This window comes from Pituophis catenifer, unplaced genomic scaffold, assembly GCF_029215685.1.
Source record: "Pituophis catenifer annectens isolate HBS135680 unplaced genomic scaffold, rPitCat1.0.hap2 SCAF_12, whole genome shotgun sequence".
In the NCBI taxonomy this organism is placed as follows: domain Eukaryota; kingdom Metazoa; phylum Chordata; class Lepidosauria; order Squamata; family Colubridae; genus Pituophis; species Pituophis catenifer.
In genome coordinates this window covers 1,310,346-1,329,527 of record NW_027256892.1, presented here as the reverse complement: position 1 = coordinate 1,329,527, position 19,182 = coordinate 1,310,346, and the positions used below count along the sequence as shown (strand labels likewise).

Genomic DNA, 19,182 nt, shown 5'->3' with positions numbered 1-19,182 from the left:
AAACTGGGTCCTCAATTTACCTACCTTAGAAAGGATGGAAGGCTGAGTCAACCTTGAGCCTTGGCGAGATTCGAACCCTGCAGTAATTTCAGGCAGCTGGTCTTAATAACCAGCTTAATAACAGGGTGCCTTAAACCCCTGTACTACCAAGGCTCTTTTTATTATTATTATTTTTTTTATTTATTATTATTTCATTGGGAAGGGGGGGTGTTTTACGAAGCAAGGACTAGCATGAAGGCTTCACGCTGGCTTTTTTCATGCAAGAGCTAAGAGATCCCAGCTTGGTCCCTCTAATGAAGCTGATAGCAACCCAGCTGGGGGTAGAGATTGAAAACATGGGCCGTTTATTCCTTACAGACAAGTGAAGTTTTGCAGAAGTTTTAATCCAAAGCTTTTGGCAGAGAAAAAACTGGTCTTGTGATACTTCCTTCTCGAAGTGGAATTTGACTGTAGAATACATGATGGGGACATTCACTACGAACTCTTAACAAGCAGCAACGAGGACATATTCCCTTCATATTTTTAATAAGTGTCAAGCTATAATAATCATAATCATATTAATAATATGGTTCATTGACATTGCAATACCTGGTGATGCACGGATTGAAGATAAGCAGCAAGAAAAAATCTCAAAGTACCGGGATTTGCAAATTGAAGTTGAGCGACTGTGGAAAAAGAAATCGTGTGTTGTCCCGATTGTAATTGGAGCCCTCGGAGCAATACCCAAAGGGCTACCCCACTATTTAGAAATTCTAAATTTGCCGGACTTGAACATTTTGACTCTACAAAAAACCACCTTACTCAGAACAGCTTATATCCTCCGACGATACCTTAACAGTTCCTAGGTCCTTGGTTAGGACTCGAGCTGCTGAGCTATTAACCAACCTCAAAGGCTGTGAATCTCACTAAAGATTAAATAATAATAATAATAATAATAATAATAATAATAATAATAATAATATCTTAACAGTTCCTAGGTCCTTGGTTAGGACTCGAGCTGCTCAGCTATTAACCAGCCTCAAAGGCTGTGAATCTCACTAAAGATTAACTAATAATAATAATAATAATAATAATAATAATAATAATAATAGGAATCTTGGCTCCGGCTTCTTGTAATTAAGGGGGAAAACATTTTTCCTAATCCCTGCTTTGTCACATCAGAAGGGAAGATGTGAAGAAGGCAGACAAATGGGAAGCTATACTTTTCTGAGCCAGCTGTCGTAATTCTCTTTTGTTTCTAAGAAGTTCCACAGTCCACTTCTGATCTGCATCTGAGTAGCTGCAGGCGGGGGTTCACTCGACTGCTTTAGAGCCTTTCTGGCCAGGCAATTCAAAAACTGCACTTCTCCTAAAGTATGGGAGTGACCCACATGTGACCTCCTCTGCCATCGAATTGGCAGCTTCAGGAATCTCCCTCTTCTCCAACACAACCCGGCAGGCATAATCAAAATTTGCCCCTACGGTCTAACGTGCACAAAGGAGAGTATAGAGCTTATTTAAGGCCGAGGTATTGTAGAGTCTCAGCAGGTAGCTCTACCTAGCTGACCTTTTTTTTGTTAAGATGGCAGGATTCATCCTAGTTAGCATTTGAATGGGAGACAATGAAAGAATACTGGAGCTGTAAGATAGACTGAAAAGATTTAAAAAAAAAATAAATGGAAAAGGGCAAGGGCACCCACTGCTCTGAATTGCCAAGAAAATATTGATGCTTCCATAGAATTGCCAAGGACCGAGCCTATTAAAGAGAGCATCTTTATCTTCAATGTCATAAAAGCTACAGCATTGTTTTCTCACCTGCTTGGAGGAATAAAACTTAAAAATGGTTGCCTGGACAAATAGGGGATTCGTGAGAAGGTTATGTAAAGAGCCACCTGCAAGGTCCTTTATCGAGGGAAAGAATCCAAGCTCACAAGTTCTCAGAGAGGCAGAGAGAGAAAGAGAAAGAAAGAAAGAAAGGAAGGAAGGAAGGAAGGAAGGAAGGAAGGAAGGAAGGAAGGAAGGAAGGAAGAAAGAAAGAAAGAAAGAAAGAAAGAAAGAAAGAAAGAAAGAAAGAAAGAAAGAAAGAAAGAAAGAAAGAAAGAAAGAAAGAAAGAAAGAAAGAAAGAAAGAAAGAAAGAAGGGAGGGAGGGAGGGAGGGAGGGAGGGAAGGAAGGGAAGGAAGGGAAGGAAGGAAGAAAGAAAAAGAAAGAAAGGAGGGAGGGAAGGAAGAAAGAAAAAGAAAGAAAGGGAGGGAGGGGAGAAAGAGAAGGAAGGAAGAAAGAAAAGAGAAAGAAAGGAGGGAGGGAAGGAAGAGAAGGAAGAAAGAAAGAAAAAGGGTGGGAGGGAAGAAAGGGAAGGAAGAAAGAAAGAAAAAAGAAAGGAGGGAGGGAAGGAAGAAAGAAAGAAAAAGAAAGGGAGGGAGGGAGGGAGGGGAGAAAGAGAAGGAAGGAAGGAAGGAAGAAAAGAGAAAGAAAGGAGGGAGGGAGGGAAGGAAGAGAAGGAAGAAAGAAAAAAAGAAAGGGAGGGAGGGAAGAAAGAAAAAGAGAGAAAGAGAGAAAGAAAGGAGGGAGGGAAGAAAGAGAAGGAAGGAAGGCTCCAATTCTAATGAACTTTGGTGCACATTGGTATGACATGGAGAGGAATAAATCTCAATAAATTGTGCTAAAAAAGAATTATCTGAAATTCATCTTAGAAGAGAATCACTGTTGATGTGAGGAAGATGTCAAAGAGGAGGGGATTCTCTCCCCCACCCTCTTTTTGGGAACAAAGGGGATATTGGTGTAGGTGTTGTTAATATCCATAAATGAGTTCAGATTGCCTCAGGAATCTTTGAGGGACCTCTCCCTCAACAGTTGAGATGATATCCAGAGTCACCTCTGGTATCTCAAAGATCTCCAAAATCTCTACTTTTCTTCAGCCGTTAGTTGGGTGGTAGAAATCCCCTTTTTTAAACTGGTGTTCTAGCATTCTGATATGGAGCAGAGAAAAATGCAGAGAAAGAGACACACAGCGAAAGCATATATTAGAGGGCTGGCAATAACATATCTGGATTAAAAAAAACAAAGAGAAAAGGCAAACACAAAAAAAGCTGGAAGAGGAGTATAAGAAGTTAGAGAAGGAACTACAAAAAGATACGCAAAATAAAAGGATTAAAAAACAAATGGAACTGAAAAAAACATGAAATGAATTTAATTGAAAAAGAGGACCTGGCAGGTAAAATAAAGGCCTCTAAACAGAACTTTTTTTGAAAATGCAAACAAGCCAGGCAGATGGTTGGCATATAAAATGAAAAAAGAGAGGGGGAAAATTAATCCATTAATGGATGAGAAAGGAACTATATGTTATAGAAATGAAGAAAAGGAAAAAAAATAATTCAAAATTACTATGAGAGACTATAAACAAGAGACAATATATGAAGAGAAGATAAAACAATATTTAGGAAAATCTGAATTAGGCAATGAACCATCTTAATAGTGCTTCCTTTTTCTGGAATTCAGGAAGAGATAAATACGTAATAACTTGCCAGACTGACACCGAGGAGCCCTCTGCTGTTATTCACTAGAGTTTTCAGAATTTTATAATGCACCACTTTTTTTTCCCCCAATTTTTTTTTTATTTTTCAAAACACAAAACATAAAATATATCTTTTTAGAGCAGGTGCTTGTTCCGTCATATAATAAGTACAATTATTAAGATTCCCACAATCAATTTTGTTGCCATTTTTATCCAATTACATCTTTTTTAAAAAAAAAAGAAAAAGAAAAAAGAAAGAAAAAAATCTTATTCTAAACATTTATCGTTCAATTATTTCGCCCAACATTCTAGACTATAAACACCGTTCTAAATCTCTATCATTTTAACAATATTTCATATACATTTCTCAATTTAAGACCCATTACACCAAATCTATATTTCACCTCTTCTTGATCACAACTAATATCCAAAACTTATCAAAAATTTATTTCCCTTTTCTCTTAGTAGTTTATATAACTCCAATCTGATTATTTAACTGGTTCACAGTTATATTATTATTCTCCTGTAAAGTTTCTTCCACTTCCTCCTAATTTTATTTTTTAGCTGGTTCACATCTTGATTTGCTGCTTTCCAGCAAGGCTTACCTCCACTCCTAACCTTAAATTATTTTGGCTGGTTCACAGTATGATTTTAACTACACCCACCAACCTTATCTCCTTTACTCATCCTATATTTATTTTATAACTGGTTTGCAACTTAAATAGTTGCTTTCCAGCAGTGCTTTCCTCCACTCCCACCTTTATTTTTAACTGGTTCACAACTATATTTCAATTGTTCCCCAGGTATAGTCTCCTCCACTCCTAACTTTATATTTTTTGGCTAGTTCACAATTTAGCTTTAGCTGTTACCCAGTATATGCTTTCCTCCACTCCTAATCTATATATTAATTGGTTCACAGCTTTACTTTAACTGTCTTCTAGTGCACTATATATAATGCACCACTTTTGAAAAGTGAAAAATAAAGCAAAATCCACACAAAAATTAGTATGTGTCCCTCCAAAAACCTGAGAAATTGTTTGCGAAGAAGAATATCCATTTCTAAAAGCGTGTACCAAACGCACATCTTGAGTAGGCCATGATCGTGAAAAATCAAATTCAACAAATTAACCAGAAATGGAGATTTTGTATCCTGAGTGGAATTATTTCCTTCGGAGTGTCAGCACTTCAAGCTGCATTTATTCTAGTGCTGACATAAGAAGGAGAGGCGGAGGCGTCTGGAAAGGGACGTTTGACTTTTCACCTATTTATTTTCCCTGGAGATAATATCCCCTAGGAGATGGGATGGGAGGGGGGAAATTCCTTTGAGCTGGAGCAGTAGATTAGGGGTAGAGTGACTTGGAAGATGGCCAATGAGTACAGGGGAGTGGGGAACAGAAAGGGAGGGTTTTGGGTCTGGAAGTCAGTGTTGGCTTCGATGGAGTCGGACTTAGAATGTCGTGCTTAATAAATAGGAGTTTTTCTTCAAAGACTTTGTTTGAAATGCAATTTATTTGAGACGACCTCGAAACCTGACACGGAGATTTAACTGATATAGATGTTATATTTTGTTTGGTCTAGGTCAGTGATGGCGAACCTTTTCGGCACAAAAGGTGCCCAAACCAGAACGTGTGTGCATGCTGGAGCACCGGAAACCCAAAGAGCAGCTTGTCAGCTCACGCATGCCTGGATTTTGGGGCCATTTTCAGGCTGTTTATCAGGCTGTTTTCAGGTTATTTTTCAGGCCATTTTTTGGGCCTTTTTCAGGCCATTTTTTAGGCAGTCTTTCGGCTATTTTGGGCCTGAAAATGGCCTGCTTTTTTGCCTTTTTTCGGGCCATTTACAGACCATTTTTGGGGACATTTTCAGGCTGCTTTTTGGGGCATTTTCCAACCGTTTTCCGGGCTGTTTTCAGGCCATTTTTCAGAAACCAGAAGAGCAACTGGCGATGGCACACGTGCCCACAGAGAGGGCTTTGCGTGCCACCTCTGACACGCGTGCCACAGGTTTGCCATCACGGATCTAGGTAAAAGCGGTTGCTCGCTTAAGTTCTTTTTTAAGTCGTCACATTTATTGCAGTCTACTTTTTTGTTTGCTAATCTTCTAGTTGGTAATATTTGTTTTTTCTTTCTTTCTGGAGTGAATTCTCCTGGCTGACAGGCGACACCAAAATAAATTGGCAGAGTGATATGGACTCTCTCACCATTTCTTCTTCTCTTCCGTTTGTCAAGTTGCTTGAAACTCTTTTTCTCCTATGTCTTCTCTAGAAAGATCTCCTCACCGGCCTATCCTACAAGCTGGGCTCCCAGCTAACAAGACAGTCTCATTAGGTAGCAATGTGGAATTTGTTTGCAAGGTCTATAGTGACCCTCAACCCCACATCCAGTGGCTGAAGCACATTGAAGTCAATGGAAGCAAGATTGGACCAAATAACTTGCCTTTTGTTCAAGTCTTGAAGGTAAGGTCTTTCAACTTGGGTGATGTGACCGCTTAGTTAATCTGGGGCTTATTTCTTAAAATCTTAGGAGGGGAAGCTTATGATGCATCTGAGAAACATGGCCGTGTAGCTTGGATTGGAGAAGTAATATGGGTCCAGTCAATCAGACAGACTATGCCAACTCATCTAAGTTTGGAACTTGGCAACTCTAGCAAAATCTAGGAAAGGGAAGCATGTTCTGGAGGAGATCTGCTTGGATGAAGCTCATATGACATGGTTAATGTCTATGATCATGAATAGAATCAAAGGCAACCATCACATGCACATTATTGAGGACTCTGAAATGGCCAGGGACTTCTTTTATTTGAGGCTCTCCTTATCAGATTGCTTTAAATATCCTGGTATGCCAAGACAAATTTCATGTAGTTTTCCAGTATCTTCTGGTAAGGCTGCCTCTGTGGAACCGAACTGGGCCACAGAGCTGTAAAATGAACACACTTGCTCCTTTAGCATATGTTAGTTAGGGAGGCAGCCTTTAAGCTGAGGTCCCGGGTGGAATTTTGGAAGCATGTAGCCAATGCATTCACAAAATGGCTGCCACTGAGGGCTTCACCTTTGACAAAAGCGGCATAGAAATGTAATCAATAAATAAATAAATAAAATGGCTATCACAGGCAAACAACTACTTGCTTATCAAAAGTCAAACTCGTTGCCCGGAATGTTCTTGATATCCTTGGAGGGCCTCAAAGACTTTTGATAAATGGAGATGATCTGGGACCATTGCTGTGCAATGCAAAATGTCGGATTTCTACTGAAGTGTTTCGAAAAGTAAACATAGAGGGAAATTTTAAAAGGGACAGGGAATCCGTTTGAAAGTGTTATTCTTTAGACGCACCAAGGCTATGTTTAGGAATAAAACTGCTGTCCATGAAGTTCCTATTATTACTGATAAAAGATATATTTTAAGCAAGACATGGGAATGATATAGTTTGTGTCCTTAAAAAGAGCTTTCCCAGCCATGGTAATTTTAAGACTGGTGGACCTCACACTCTCACTCACACTGAGTTGAAGTTCACGCACAGGAGTGGGCTTCAAAAATTTTAGCAAGGGGTTCTCTGCCTGGTTGCTGGGTGGGCATGGCCATGGTGGGCTTGGCCTAATCGGCCTCCTGCTCACAGCGGGAGGGCGTTTTTGCCCTCCCCAGGCTCCGGAGGCTTTCCTTGAGCCTCCGGGAGGGCAAAAACAGCCTCCCCAGGCTCCAGAGGCCCTCTGGAGGCCAGAAACTGGCCCATTTCCAACCTTCCTGAATTTCCAGTAGGCCCGTTTTTCGCCCTCCCCAAGCTTCCACGCATGCCCTGCACTATTCTGTCCCCGTCCCCACACATACACAAACAGCCAGCCGGGGGTTAAAGAAGTACTCGGCACACACAAGGTTCGTTATCAGGAACTTGGCAGCAATACGATAACCATCTGCCAAGTGCTTTACTTCAAGAAGTGGGAGTGTTCCTCCACCAGATAATCACAACTAATACGCACAGTTTTCAAAACAGTCCAGCTCAAACATGAAACCTTCAGCAGATCAGGCGTTGTACAAAGTGACTAGCCAGAAGTTAGCTTTGTCCGTCACAGAGTCTAAATGGCCACCACACTCTCTTATATAGCCTGTGGGGTGTGGTCCAGTGACTCAGCTTAATCCCTGGCACGCCTCCTCATCTGCTGCAAACGTTTATCTCGCCTTCGTTGGCGTGGATCCAGGAATGACTTATCATCCACATTGCTGTCATCGGAGACACCTGGCTCCTGGTCAATCTCCTCTCCCTCGGCAGACACCTGAGGCATTGCCAGAGAGGAGGGGCCTGGAGAGGGAGGCCTGGCCGGCTCCTCTCCTTCATGTTCGGAGCCTTCTTCCTCCGATAAAATGGGCTCGGGGATCGGAGCCACAACATGCACTTACCTGCATCCAAAACGGGCCGTGTGAGGACTCCTGGGAAGGGGCATGGCGGGGTGGCCAGGGCCAGACAGGAGTGGGATTTGGGGGTTCTCCGAACTGCCCAGAATCTTAGCTAGAGGTTCTCCCAAACCCTCGTGAACCCCCAGCAACCCACCCCTGTCCATGCATCTTAAAATTGCCAAGGCTGGCAAACTCTTGCCCTAGAGCTTTCTCTGAAATGAGAGATGCCAGCAAAGGGTGGGGGGTGAGGCGAACAGGGAATGTTCCACTCCTTGTTTTGGATTGCGGCAAGGGGAGGCGGTAATGTGATTGTGGGTGTTGTCTCAGAGCTGCAAAGCCCATCCCTGGCTGCCCAGTGACTCCTGTGTTGTTGGTCTTGTTCTAGCACTCGGGAATAAATAGCTCTGATGCGGAAGTGCTGACCCTCTATAATGTGACAGAGGCTGAAAGCGGGGAGTATGTTTGTAAGGTTTCCAATTATATTGGTGAGGCTAACCAGTCTGCGTGGCTGACCGTCACCAGACCCGTGGCTGAAGGTAAACGGGAAGAATGCCACTTTGGGCGATTCTTAGCGGTGGAAAAAACCAAACTTTTGTGGCTCTCCTGTTTCTCCTCTGTTTCTGGTGCCATAAAGCCATGGAAAAATCCTCGGAACGGCTGATCGGTTACGTTTCATGCTCCTCTTCTCTTCCTTCTCCTAACAGTGTGTCGTTTCATTCATCCTGAGCAGGGGGTTGGACTAGAAGACCTCCAAGGTCCCTTCCAACTCCTATTCTACTCTAGTCTAGTCTAGTCTAGTCTACTCTACTCTACCCTACCCTACCCTACTCCACTCCACTCCACATTCTGTTCTGTTCTGTTCTTATTTGTTCTGCTCTGCTCTGCTCTGCTCCGCTCCGCTCCACTCCACTCCACTCCACATTCTACTCTATTCTACTCTACTCTACTCTACTCTACTCTACTCTACTCTACTCTACTCTACTCTACTCTACTCTACTCTACTCTACTCTACTCTACTCCACTCCACTCCACTCCACTCCACTCCACTCCACTCCACTCCACTCCACTCCACTCCACTCCACATTCTATTCTTCTCTACTCTACTTTACTCTACTCCACTCCACTCCACTCCACTCCACTCTACTCCACTCCACTCCACTCCACTCCATTCCATTCCATTCCATTCCATTCCATTCCATTCCATTCCATTCCATTCCATTCTATTCTATTCTATTCTATTCTATTCTATTCTACTCTACTCCACTCCACTCCACTCCACTCCACTCCACTCCACTCCACATTCTATTCTACTCTACTCTACTCTACTCTACTCTACTCTACCCTGCCCTGCCCTACCCTATCCTACTCCACTCCACTCCACTCTACTCCACATTCTATTCTACTCTACTCTACTCTACTCTACCCTGCCCTGCCCTACCCTATCCTACTCCACTCCACTCCACTCCACTCTACTCCACATTCTATTCTATTCTATTCTGCTCTGCTCTGCTCTGCTCTGCTCCGCTCCGCTCCACTCCGTTCCGTTCCGTTCTGTTCCGTTCCACTCCACTCCACTCCACATTCTACTCTACTCTACTCCTAATCCTCTTCCGTTATGAACTAAACTAGAAGTGAGAAACTATTCCTAAAAATCTTCTGCTTGAACATCAAATTGTGGGGGGTTTTTTCCCCTCCATTGGGGCCCTGTTATAAGCTGGTCAGAAGAATACTGATAAGGATCTCATTTCTTCCAGAATTATTAAAAATATTTCAGTATCACTCTCTCAACCTAGATCTCCTCTTGAGGCAGCAAAATCAATACCTCCTTTAAACAAAGTGCACCTTTTTTTTTGAGTGTTGCACTGTTCTCCTCATTGCTTTTTTTTTTTTTTTAATTTTGATTTATATGCTGCCCTTCTCCGGAGACTCAGGGCGGCTTACAATGCGTTAAGCAATAGCCTTCATACTTTTGTATATTTTTATACAAAGTCAGCTTATTGCCCCCACAACTGGGTCCTCAATTTACCTACCTTAGAAAGGATGGAAGGCTGAGTCAACCTTGAGCCTGGTGAGATTCGAACTTACTTTAATTGCAGACAGCTGGTGTTAAATTACAGTGCCTTGTCTGCAGAGCTATCCAGGCTTTTAACTGGCTGTCGATGATGCAAGCCCTTCCTTTAAGTAGGCCTCATTTTGAATTCTGCTACTATCTTCACTTTTCACAGCCAAAACAAAATGGCGGCTCTCCTCTTCCTGTTGGGAGCAACCTGCTCCCTCTTGCCTTTCAAGAGCCTGTCAGCTTCTCTCCTCCAAACTTTCTCTCTTCTCTGCCCCTTCCATTTCTACCTATCCCTTGGCCTGTCCCACACTATGAAACTAAACTGGTCTTCGCCTTCCCAAGGTCCATTTTTCCATGTGGCCCATCCCCCAGCATGTCGATGGGCAGGAAAATTCAATATGGTGAAGGGTTGTTTTATCGTTTGTTTTTAACACTGCCCGCTTTAAGCCAGCCTGGACTGGTGGTTGCCCCAAGGCTGTCTTGTCATTAGGCTACAGTGGTGTCTCTGTGTCCTTCAGGAGACGCATGTTATCTCCTTCCTCTTCCTTCAGCTTGTCTTACATTTGCTCGTCCTATTTTCCTTTTTTTTGTTTTGTTTTGTTTTGCTTCCATTTTTTTTCCCCCTTTCTAGACAGCTGGTGTTAACACAACTGACAAAGAAATGGAAGTCCTTCACTTAAGGAATGTCTCCTTTGAGGACGCTGGGCAGTATACTTGTTTGGCGGGTAATTCTATTGGGATCTCCCATCACTCTGCATGGTTGACGGTTCTAGAAGGTATATATCGGTTCTGTTCCTTTCTCTGTCTCCTTGCTGTCTCTTTGACTAGCTTTGGGAAGTAGCTTGCCATGGTTTGCAAGAGCTGGGCTCCTTGGAGGTAGGGGAGGAGGAGGAGAAAGAGTGGTAGAGGGCCCCCATCAATTGGCTTCCTCTTATGGATGGGATGGTTAATCAAAATGTGTCTGCCAACCCCTGTCCAAGATAGGAAGTTCCTATCATACTGCAGGTAAACCATCGCCTCCCATTTGGTCCTATTTCCTCATCTGCTAAATTGGGATGACCCACAGCACCATCAATGGCTCTTGCAGGCCAAGGTCTTGTTCATTTCTGATTTGAGTTACAACTCAACTAGAGGCTAGATCCAAGTTTTTCATAGGCCAATTCCATTCTTTCAAGGAAGGCTGTCACCCTTTCTGTGCTTCGCTTTGTCTTTGGCAGAGGAAAAGACAGAGCTGGCACACACAGGGCCCCAAAGGTTCAATGCCAAGAGATATATGAGATGGACTTGGGCGTGATAGGAGGCCAGCCAAATAGCAATAGCACTTAGACTTATATATCGCTTCACAGTGCTTTGACAGCCCTTTCTAAGGAGTTTACAGAGTCAGCCTATTGCCCCCAACCATCTGGCTCCTCCTTTTACCGACCTCGGAAGGATGGAAGGCTGAGTCAACCTTAAGCCTGGTGAGATTCGAACTGCCAAATTGCAGGCAGCCGGCAGGCAGCAGAAGTAGCCTGCAGTACCGCACTGCGCCACCGCGGCTCATGCAATACAGGATAGAAACAGGGGCAACACTTGAGATCCTTTGAATTCTCAACTTTTTCCAAATTGGAGACACATCTATCAATGCTCAGATGCCTCTTTGAAAATTCACCTTTACCCAAACTGTATTGCTTTCTAAAAAGAAGCGTCAAAAGACAGCAAATGAGCTCCAGTCCCTACCATGAAATCATTGTATTTATCAGGGCTGCAGTGCTGAATGCTTGTCTTATGTTCTGTGTGTACAAGTAAGAACATCTAACAAGCTGCCTTTGTCATCCTTGGGAGTATCAAGCTCTGCCCACCTTCATTGCAATAAAATGCCAGTTGTAAATTTAAGGAGGCACTGGCTGCCCTTTTATCCAGCTGCGATCCACATACTCAAACACATCAACTTAGAAGTCAACACAACAGCACAACAATTGTTCACCATTGCATATATACTGTCAGGGATCCAAGTAACACCCTCAAAGAAAGAAAACTCCCAGGCTTGAATTTCCTCAAAGTTACATTTTATTAGAGATGACATATTGGCACATCTGGGGGAAACCCAAATCTGAAAGTTTCCAGGTTTTCCCCACCCAAAGAAAAGTTCAACACCCACAAGTCCATTACATGATCCAATCAAAGCACCGTCCCAACTGGAGATGCCTCCCAGTCCAGCCTTCCAGGTGCAGGGCAAGATGTCCTTGACTCTCTGAGAAAGGAATGTTGTTATGATTACATATCACCCATGCTCCATACAATCCCCCCTTCCCAATTTCCCACAGCAGTAAATGTGGCAGGCCTGAAGGCCCAACGCAAAATATGGCTTCCAGGTCTGACATATACATCCACATGAACAAACTCACTCCAAAGGATACAACAATATATGTATGAAACTTGGAGGGGGAGTCTATGACAATGTGCTGCAGCCATCTTGCCGTAGTCACAGACAGTTTCATGTGGGATAACTCAATGTGATAAACGCTATCCACCACCGTTTCTTGGACATTATTTCCATTGACAAGAATGGAAATAATGTCCAAGAAACAGTGGCGGATAACTATTGCATTGAGTTATCTCGCGTAGAATTGTGCATGGATGAGTTGGCCCCTGTTGGCGAGTTGGCTGCGGTAGGTTGGCCATGGTGAAACGGCCATGGCAAATTGTCCCCTTCTTCTTGGAGGAGCTGGAGATCCATTTTTCCCTTCTCCAGTTTATCTCGCGGCAAGAGACACGGGAGAAGATGGAACCTAGTGGCTCCTAGATCCCTCCCAAAAGAGCGGATTACCAAAATGAAGATTCCCCAAGACCCCAAAATAAGACTTATTCCTACATGTCCTTGAATGAGAATGGAATGTTGCCTTGGTAGATTGGAATCTTGCATTCTCTGTGGGCTTAGAAGGCTCTGCATGAGTTTCTCTTGATAGACAGGTCTGCTGGCTTGATGATGGCTTCTTTTTGCCAGCCATCAGAAGGTGGCCAGCAATAACCTAATAACTGACTGGGGAGAAAGGCATGAATTATTGCTGTAGATTGTACTCAAGCCCCCTTCCAAAGTCTACTCTGTTATGAGGATTTACTATTCCTCTCCTTGTCTCTTCTCCGCCCATTCAGTGCCCTGCCATCTTCGATGAGAAAAATGATAAACAGGGCTGTTAATTTTCTTTCATCACATCTCCTCTGCCCTCCTCCCACCCCCACTGCCATTCTCTGTTTATTACTATTTTTTGGGGAAAGGAAAGTTGGAACTTTTATTTCTTGCTTCATCCCCTTTTAAAGATCTCTACATTCAGAATATTGTTATAATACCAGCAGTTTTTTCCTTGCTGGTATTATAGGGATGCGGTGGCTCAGTGGCTAAGACGCTGAGCTTGTCGATCGAAAGGTCGGCAGTTCAGCGGTTCGAATCCCTAGTGCCGCGTAACGGGGTGAGCTCCCGTTACTTGTCCCAGCTTCTGCCAACCTAGCAGTTCGAAAGCACGTAAAAAATGCAAGTAGAAAAATAAGGACCACCTTTGGTGGGAAGGTAACAGCGTTCCGTGTGCCTTTGGCATTTAGTCATGCCAGCCACATGACCACGGAGACGTCTTCGGACAGCGCTGGCTCTTCGGCTTTGAAACGGAGATGAGCACCGCCCCCTAGAGTCGGGAATGACTAGCACATATGTGCAAGGCAAACCTTTACCTTTATCTTAACCTTTATTATAGCTATATAATAATAATAATAATAATAATAATAATAATAATAATAATAATAATAATAATAATTTTATTTCTATACCGTCCTTCTCCCGAAGGACTCAGGGCGGTGTACAGGCTATTTAAAAACACAGAACAAAACAACAATTAAAATTTAAAATCATTAAATAATTAGGCTCCAATTAAAATCCCAGAAATTTAAAATATCCCAATTTAAAATCGTTATGTTAATAGCCCGGCCTGGCGGAACAACAGGGTCTTCAGTGCGCAGCGAAACACCCGGAGGTCGGAGATCTTACGTATTTCCGGGGGCAGTTCATATATATATATATGATGTATATATTTAACTTTAACACTGCAGTGGCACCAGTTAGAAAAGGCCAGGTAAGGTGGCACTGCCATCTCAGAAACTGTTTTGCTGCTGAGAATATTTCTGAGCAAAACCTTTTCCAGTTTGGTGCAACAGGAAAAAGTGGCACCATTTGGCCTCCTTGATGTATCTGTTGTGCCAACCATGGTCTGTATCATTCTGGAAAGTTTGCTTTGGCAGCATGATGAGGTCCCCAAGTCAGCGAACTTTTTCAAAGTAGAACAAAACGAATGAGCTGGAAATCTTTGTCATACCTTTATTATTAATGGGCATTTGGGAGGGAAGACTATAAAAGAGAGGACTTCCATCTGCCTCCAACATCCTGTTCCACGGGCCAAGCTCAAAGGAAGCCTCCTTTGAAACTGGCACTGCCGTAACATCAAACATAAATGGACTTTCTTTAGACTCAGTAGCTACATGTGAAAGTTACTGGTCTAAACGAAAGGATTCCAGTATATCATACAAGATTTCATTCTGGAAACTGAATTGGTGATGCTGGTTGAGTTTGAGAGGTGAAAAGTCTTTGATATCACCTCTCCCTCTTTTATTTCAAGGGCATGCGAGGCCTACAGAAACACCCCAGCTTCATATTGTCCCCTACAAATACAGCTATTTTAAATTATAACTTCGTGACCAATCACTCGTGCCCTGATTGAAGTATTATACTAAACCATAGCAGTGATTGCCCAAGACTCACAAACATATCATGCCAGGACCAACCTGGTAGACTTGGGGCATGAGTTGTTCCTTTGACCCTACTGATTTTTCTAGCTGCCCTGATGGAAGATCTTTTGTGCTAATGCTTTCTTTATACTGATTCAGCTATAGAAGACAAACCAGCTCTGATGACCTCTCCTTTGTACTTGGAGATCATCATTTACTGCACGGGGGGCTTCCTCATCTCCTGCATGATTGTGACCGCCCTCATTTACAAGATGAAGAGCACCACCAAGAAGACTGATTTCAACAGCCAGTTGGCCGTCCATAAACTGGCAAAGAGCATCCCCTTACGAAGACAGGTAACAGAAAGTAGATAGGGGGTTTGATGGAAACCTATGATTCCCCCTCCCCTTTGGGACTGCAGCAAAGCAGGCCACATCTCAGTCAGAGGCACCTGTTGCTCTTTCCAACTCAACAGAAAGTTAAGAAGATACTAGGTAGAGTTCCAATACTTTGTCCACTAGCAGGATAACATCTGAATAGAACAGGAACAAAAGCGGTGTGGAGGAAGAAGTTACCCAAAGGAACATGAAGTTTGAAAATGAGCTCCATCTGGCAAGAAGCTGTAGATAAAAATGCCCCCATCCATTAGCATGGGAGAGGCAGTTGGGCAGTAGCTCAGAACGTTGCTGACAGCTTCATTCTTAAACTCCGTTCCTTGTCGGATAAATGACCAATAGCAGATGTTCTCTGGGTTGGGGGAAAAAATATTATAGAACATGGGTGTCAAACTTCCCATGTCACGTTGTCGTGACGTTTTGTGACATTTTCACAGAATTGGGGTGGGCGTGGCCTACATGTGACACATCCAGCCCGTGGGCTGCCAATTTTGACACCTCCGCTATAGAGCCGGTTCTGTAGGGTTTTTTTATCTTTTTAGTCTCACCAACGGTGATGAAATGCAATTTTTTTTACCACTGATTCTGTGGGCGTGGCTTGGTGGGCGTGGTTTGGTGGGCGTGGCACGGGAAGGATACTGCAAAATCCCCATTCCCTCCCCACTCCAGGGGAAGGATACTGCAAAATCCCCATTCCCTCCCCACTCCAGGGGAAGGATACTGCAAAATCCCCATTTCCTCCCCCACTCCTGGGGGAAGGATACTGCAAAATCCCCATTCCCTCCCCACTCCAGGGGAAGGATACTGCAAAATCCCCATTCCCTCCCCACTCCAGGGGAAGGATACTGCAAAATCCCCATTCCCTCCCCACTCCAGGGGAAGGATACTGCAAAAATCCCCATTCCCATTTTTTCGGCCAAAGAGGTTGTAGAAAAAATGCTTTTAAAAATAAAATTAAAAAAGCCTCTGATAATCGTGTGGCTCAGCTGGGCATGAGGGGGCGGGGCAGGGATTTTTGCTACCGGTTCTCCGAACCACCCGCCTCCATCGCTACCGGATCGGGTGATCCGGTCCGAACCGGGAGCATTTCACCCCTGAAACAGGGTATGTCGCATCTGTGGATATTGAGAGCAGCTGGTGGCTCCCAGAATTCTTCTTTCTCCCCTCAATTTAGACAGTTTTGTTTTAAAACCACCTAAAATTTTGCATAAATGCGGAAGTCTCATTAATGACATTTTGGGCCTCACCTGAGAAGGAAGGAGAAAGCCTCAGAGGTGGAACACTGTCAGTGATCATGACTATCCATATGATGCCAAAGTAGAGCTTGCACAGTTTGTGAATCATCAAGAGGGGTGTCACGTTACAACAGCTACTGCACAAGGCTCTCCATTTTAAACATCCAGGTTTATTATCCCAGGTTATTTCATTTGTAGTTTTGGGCACCCCTGTTTCTCACAGAGGGGTTCAGAACAGCACACCAGGAATCAACACAAACACAACTGTCAGTAAAATAAAAAAAAAAAAAGACAAAGCGATCAGCCCTGAAATAAACTCTTTGAAGGCAACGACAAGCATCCATTCAACCAAAATTTGTTGAGGAAAAAAAAGGCAGTCCCGTCGTGGAACAATTCTCACCTTGCAAAATGCTTCTGTGCAAATATCTCGTCTTGGGCTGCAAGAAATCGGCGGGTTTTGGTTGTTTGCCAGATTTCCGGCGTGCCTTGGGAATTCTGCATCAGGATCCCTTCTTCAGTTGGCAACAAAAGCCATTCAGATCCTCCGCATGGCATGGCTAATTAAAGATCTTTATTGTACACTACACCGAGCCACTTAAATTAATTGGTGGCTGCCCACCAAAATGAGGATGCAAAAACCTCCTTACATCCTCTGGGATTTAAGCCTGGGGCTGATGTGTGAGCCACCCTTTCCACAGCAAGACCCCCTTGCTTTGTATTTTTCTCATTTAGTTGGCCGTTTTATATTAATGTATTCAAGGTTCCGGCCCTGAAACTCCCTGGCTTCCGATGGATCTCTTATAAACTGGAAGGCCTCCGCGGTGATTGTAAAGAGTCGGTTCCCAGACTGATAAAATTCTAAAGGTCCTTACATAAATCAGCCAGCTGCAAAGCTTCATGAGAAGCAAGTTAGAAAAACAACTCGGAAAAAAAGTTTCTGCCCGACCGTAGCTTGGGGATATGTTGGTTGGACATGGGAAAGAGTTCAGTTGCTGGGATTTTTATAACCTCTTCTCGAAAATTCTTTCCTAAAGAGGCTTTGTGATTACATTGTGCTTGGAAGAATCGGAGCCTGACATTATGAACAAGTTTAGATACGCACGCAGAGGGGAGCCATGTTAAGGATGTCCTTGTCTCTTCCTGTTCTGACCTAGGCTTCCCAAGAGCATGAAGCAGACTCCTTGTCCCAACAAAAAACCCTTTTTATTAAGTTACTGTGAATTCCTCTCATTCACATCCAGCAAAGTCTTTCAAGGGTGAATTTACACTCACAGACCTTATCTGGCTTGGAGAGCTGCCAGGCCGATATCTTCAAAATTTGGCAAGGATTCTCGGAGAGTCACGAACCAATTAAGCGAGTTAATTATCTCCTGCAAACTCCATTCCCCTTTCGCTCCTCTTTTATTCCCTCTGGGAGGGGCCATTCATCGTCCACCTGTGGCTTTACTCCTGAGTCGACCCTTGTTCCTTAGCTGTTCCCTTCTCCTGGCAGCTCTGGGCATGCGCACACTGGGAACAGGCTTCAGCTGTTCCTCTGCCTCACTCTGAAGGCAGCTGACAACTGTCAGATGGCCCTGGCTCCCTCTCTGCCTCCGACGCAGAACACTCATCAGAGCCTTCCTCAGACTCCAGGACTGGCCCATGTTCCTCCCCAACCTCCTCACTGTCTGAGTCTGCCACCAGCTCTGCTGGCTGCTACAACACTTGCTAGCTCTCTTCTTCCAGCCGTCATGCAATCAAGGCGGCTCACTTTGGAAGCACAAAACAGTCCACCCTAATCTGCCATGGAGGCTTGCAAAGAATAGGAAGGAGGAAGTGGCTTGCTTTGATCTTGTATCGTTGCAATTTTCATCTATGCAGTCCACCCTGCAGCTCTGCTTGTTGACACCGGGAGTCTAATTTGCTAAAGGACTGGTCCAGAAGTTCTCCGCGTCTTCTGATTCAGAGCTAGCTTGCTCCTCTTAACACTAAAGCAGGAATTAATGTACAAAATGGTTTAAAAGCTCTCTCAGGTTACATACACAGATGGTGCTTTTGTTAGGATTATTGTTGAAGTGATATTCGCACACACAGAGAGAGACATGGAGATGGTCTCAAAAGGTCTTCAAACACGATGAAGCATCCCTTCAGATGGTTTCACAACCCTAGCAAGCAATAAGTGTGCTGGCATACTTTGATGGAGAGGGAGGAAGATACTTAAATCCTTTTTAAATGTTGTGGCTGTAAGCAAGAGGGCAAGAGCTATAGAATGCTTGTATGCTCCAACTTCTGGAGATACTAGAGTTCAAGAAGCCATTTTATTCCAAATTGAACCCTAGTTGGTCTAAGGCAAAGGTCTCCAAACTTGGCAACTTTAAGACTTGTGGACTTCAATTCCCAGAATTCCCTAGCCAACATAGCCATCGGCAAGTTTACACAATACTTAGCATGGTATTGTAGCACTGCTGGCTGAGGAATTCTTGCAGTTGAAGTCCACAGGTCTTAAAATTTCCAGGTTTGGAGATGCCTGGTCTAAGGATAAGTACTATAATAGTAGTACTTAGACTTATATACCACTTCACAGTGCTTTACAGCCCCTCTCTAAGCGGTTTACAGAGTCAGCCTATTGGCCCCAACAATCTGGGTCCTCATTTTACCCACCTCGGAAGGATAAAAGGCTGAGTCAACCTTGAGCCTGGTGAGATTTGAACTGCCAAATTCCTGGCAGCCGGCAGGCAGCAGAAGTAGCCTGCAGTACTGCACTCTAACCACTGCACCACAACGGTTCTACTATATAAACTTGCTAATGGTAGTTTTTCAGAATTACCAAGCAGAAGGTTTCCTGGTTTTTTTTTTCCATTCATGGGATTGAATGTAGAACCTTC

The 19,182-nt window shown here is 43.7% G+C and overlaps 1 protein-coding gene across 4 annotated transcripts in view; it reads left to right on the top strand.

Moving 5' to 3' along the window:
- Positions 1-19,182, top strand: part of FGFR1 (fibroblast growth factor receptor 1) — a 122,621-nt gene that overhangs the window by 90,599 nt on the left and 12,840 nt on the right. For 2 of the 4 annotated variants that reach the window (XM_070952402.1, XM_070952399.1), the window contains 3 exons: positions 5,757-5,947; positions 10,568-10,712; positions 14,848-15,044. In XM_070952402.1, the coding sequence (XP_070808503.1) occupies positions 5,757-5,947; positions 10,568-10,712; positions 14,848-15,044 (533 nt within the window). Of the gene's footprint in view, positions 1-5,756; positions 5,948-10,567; positions 10,713-14,847; positions 15,052-19,182 lie in introns of all 4 variants that reach the window. The other 2 variants (XM_070952400.1, XM_070952398.1) reach the window with 1 other exon arrangement.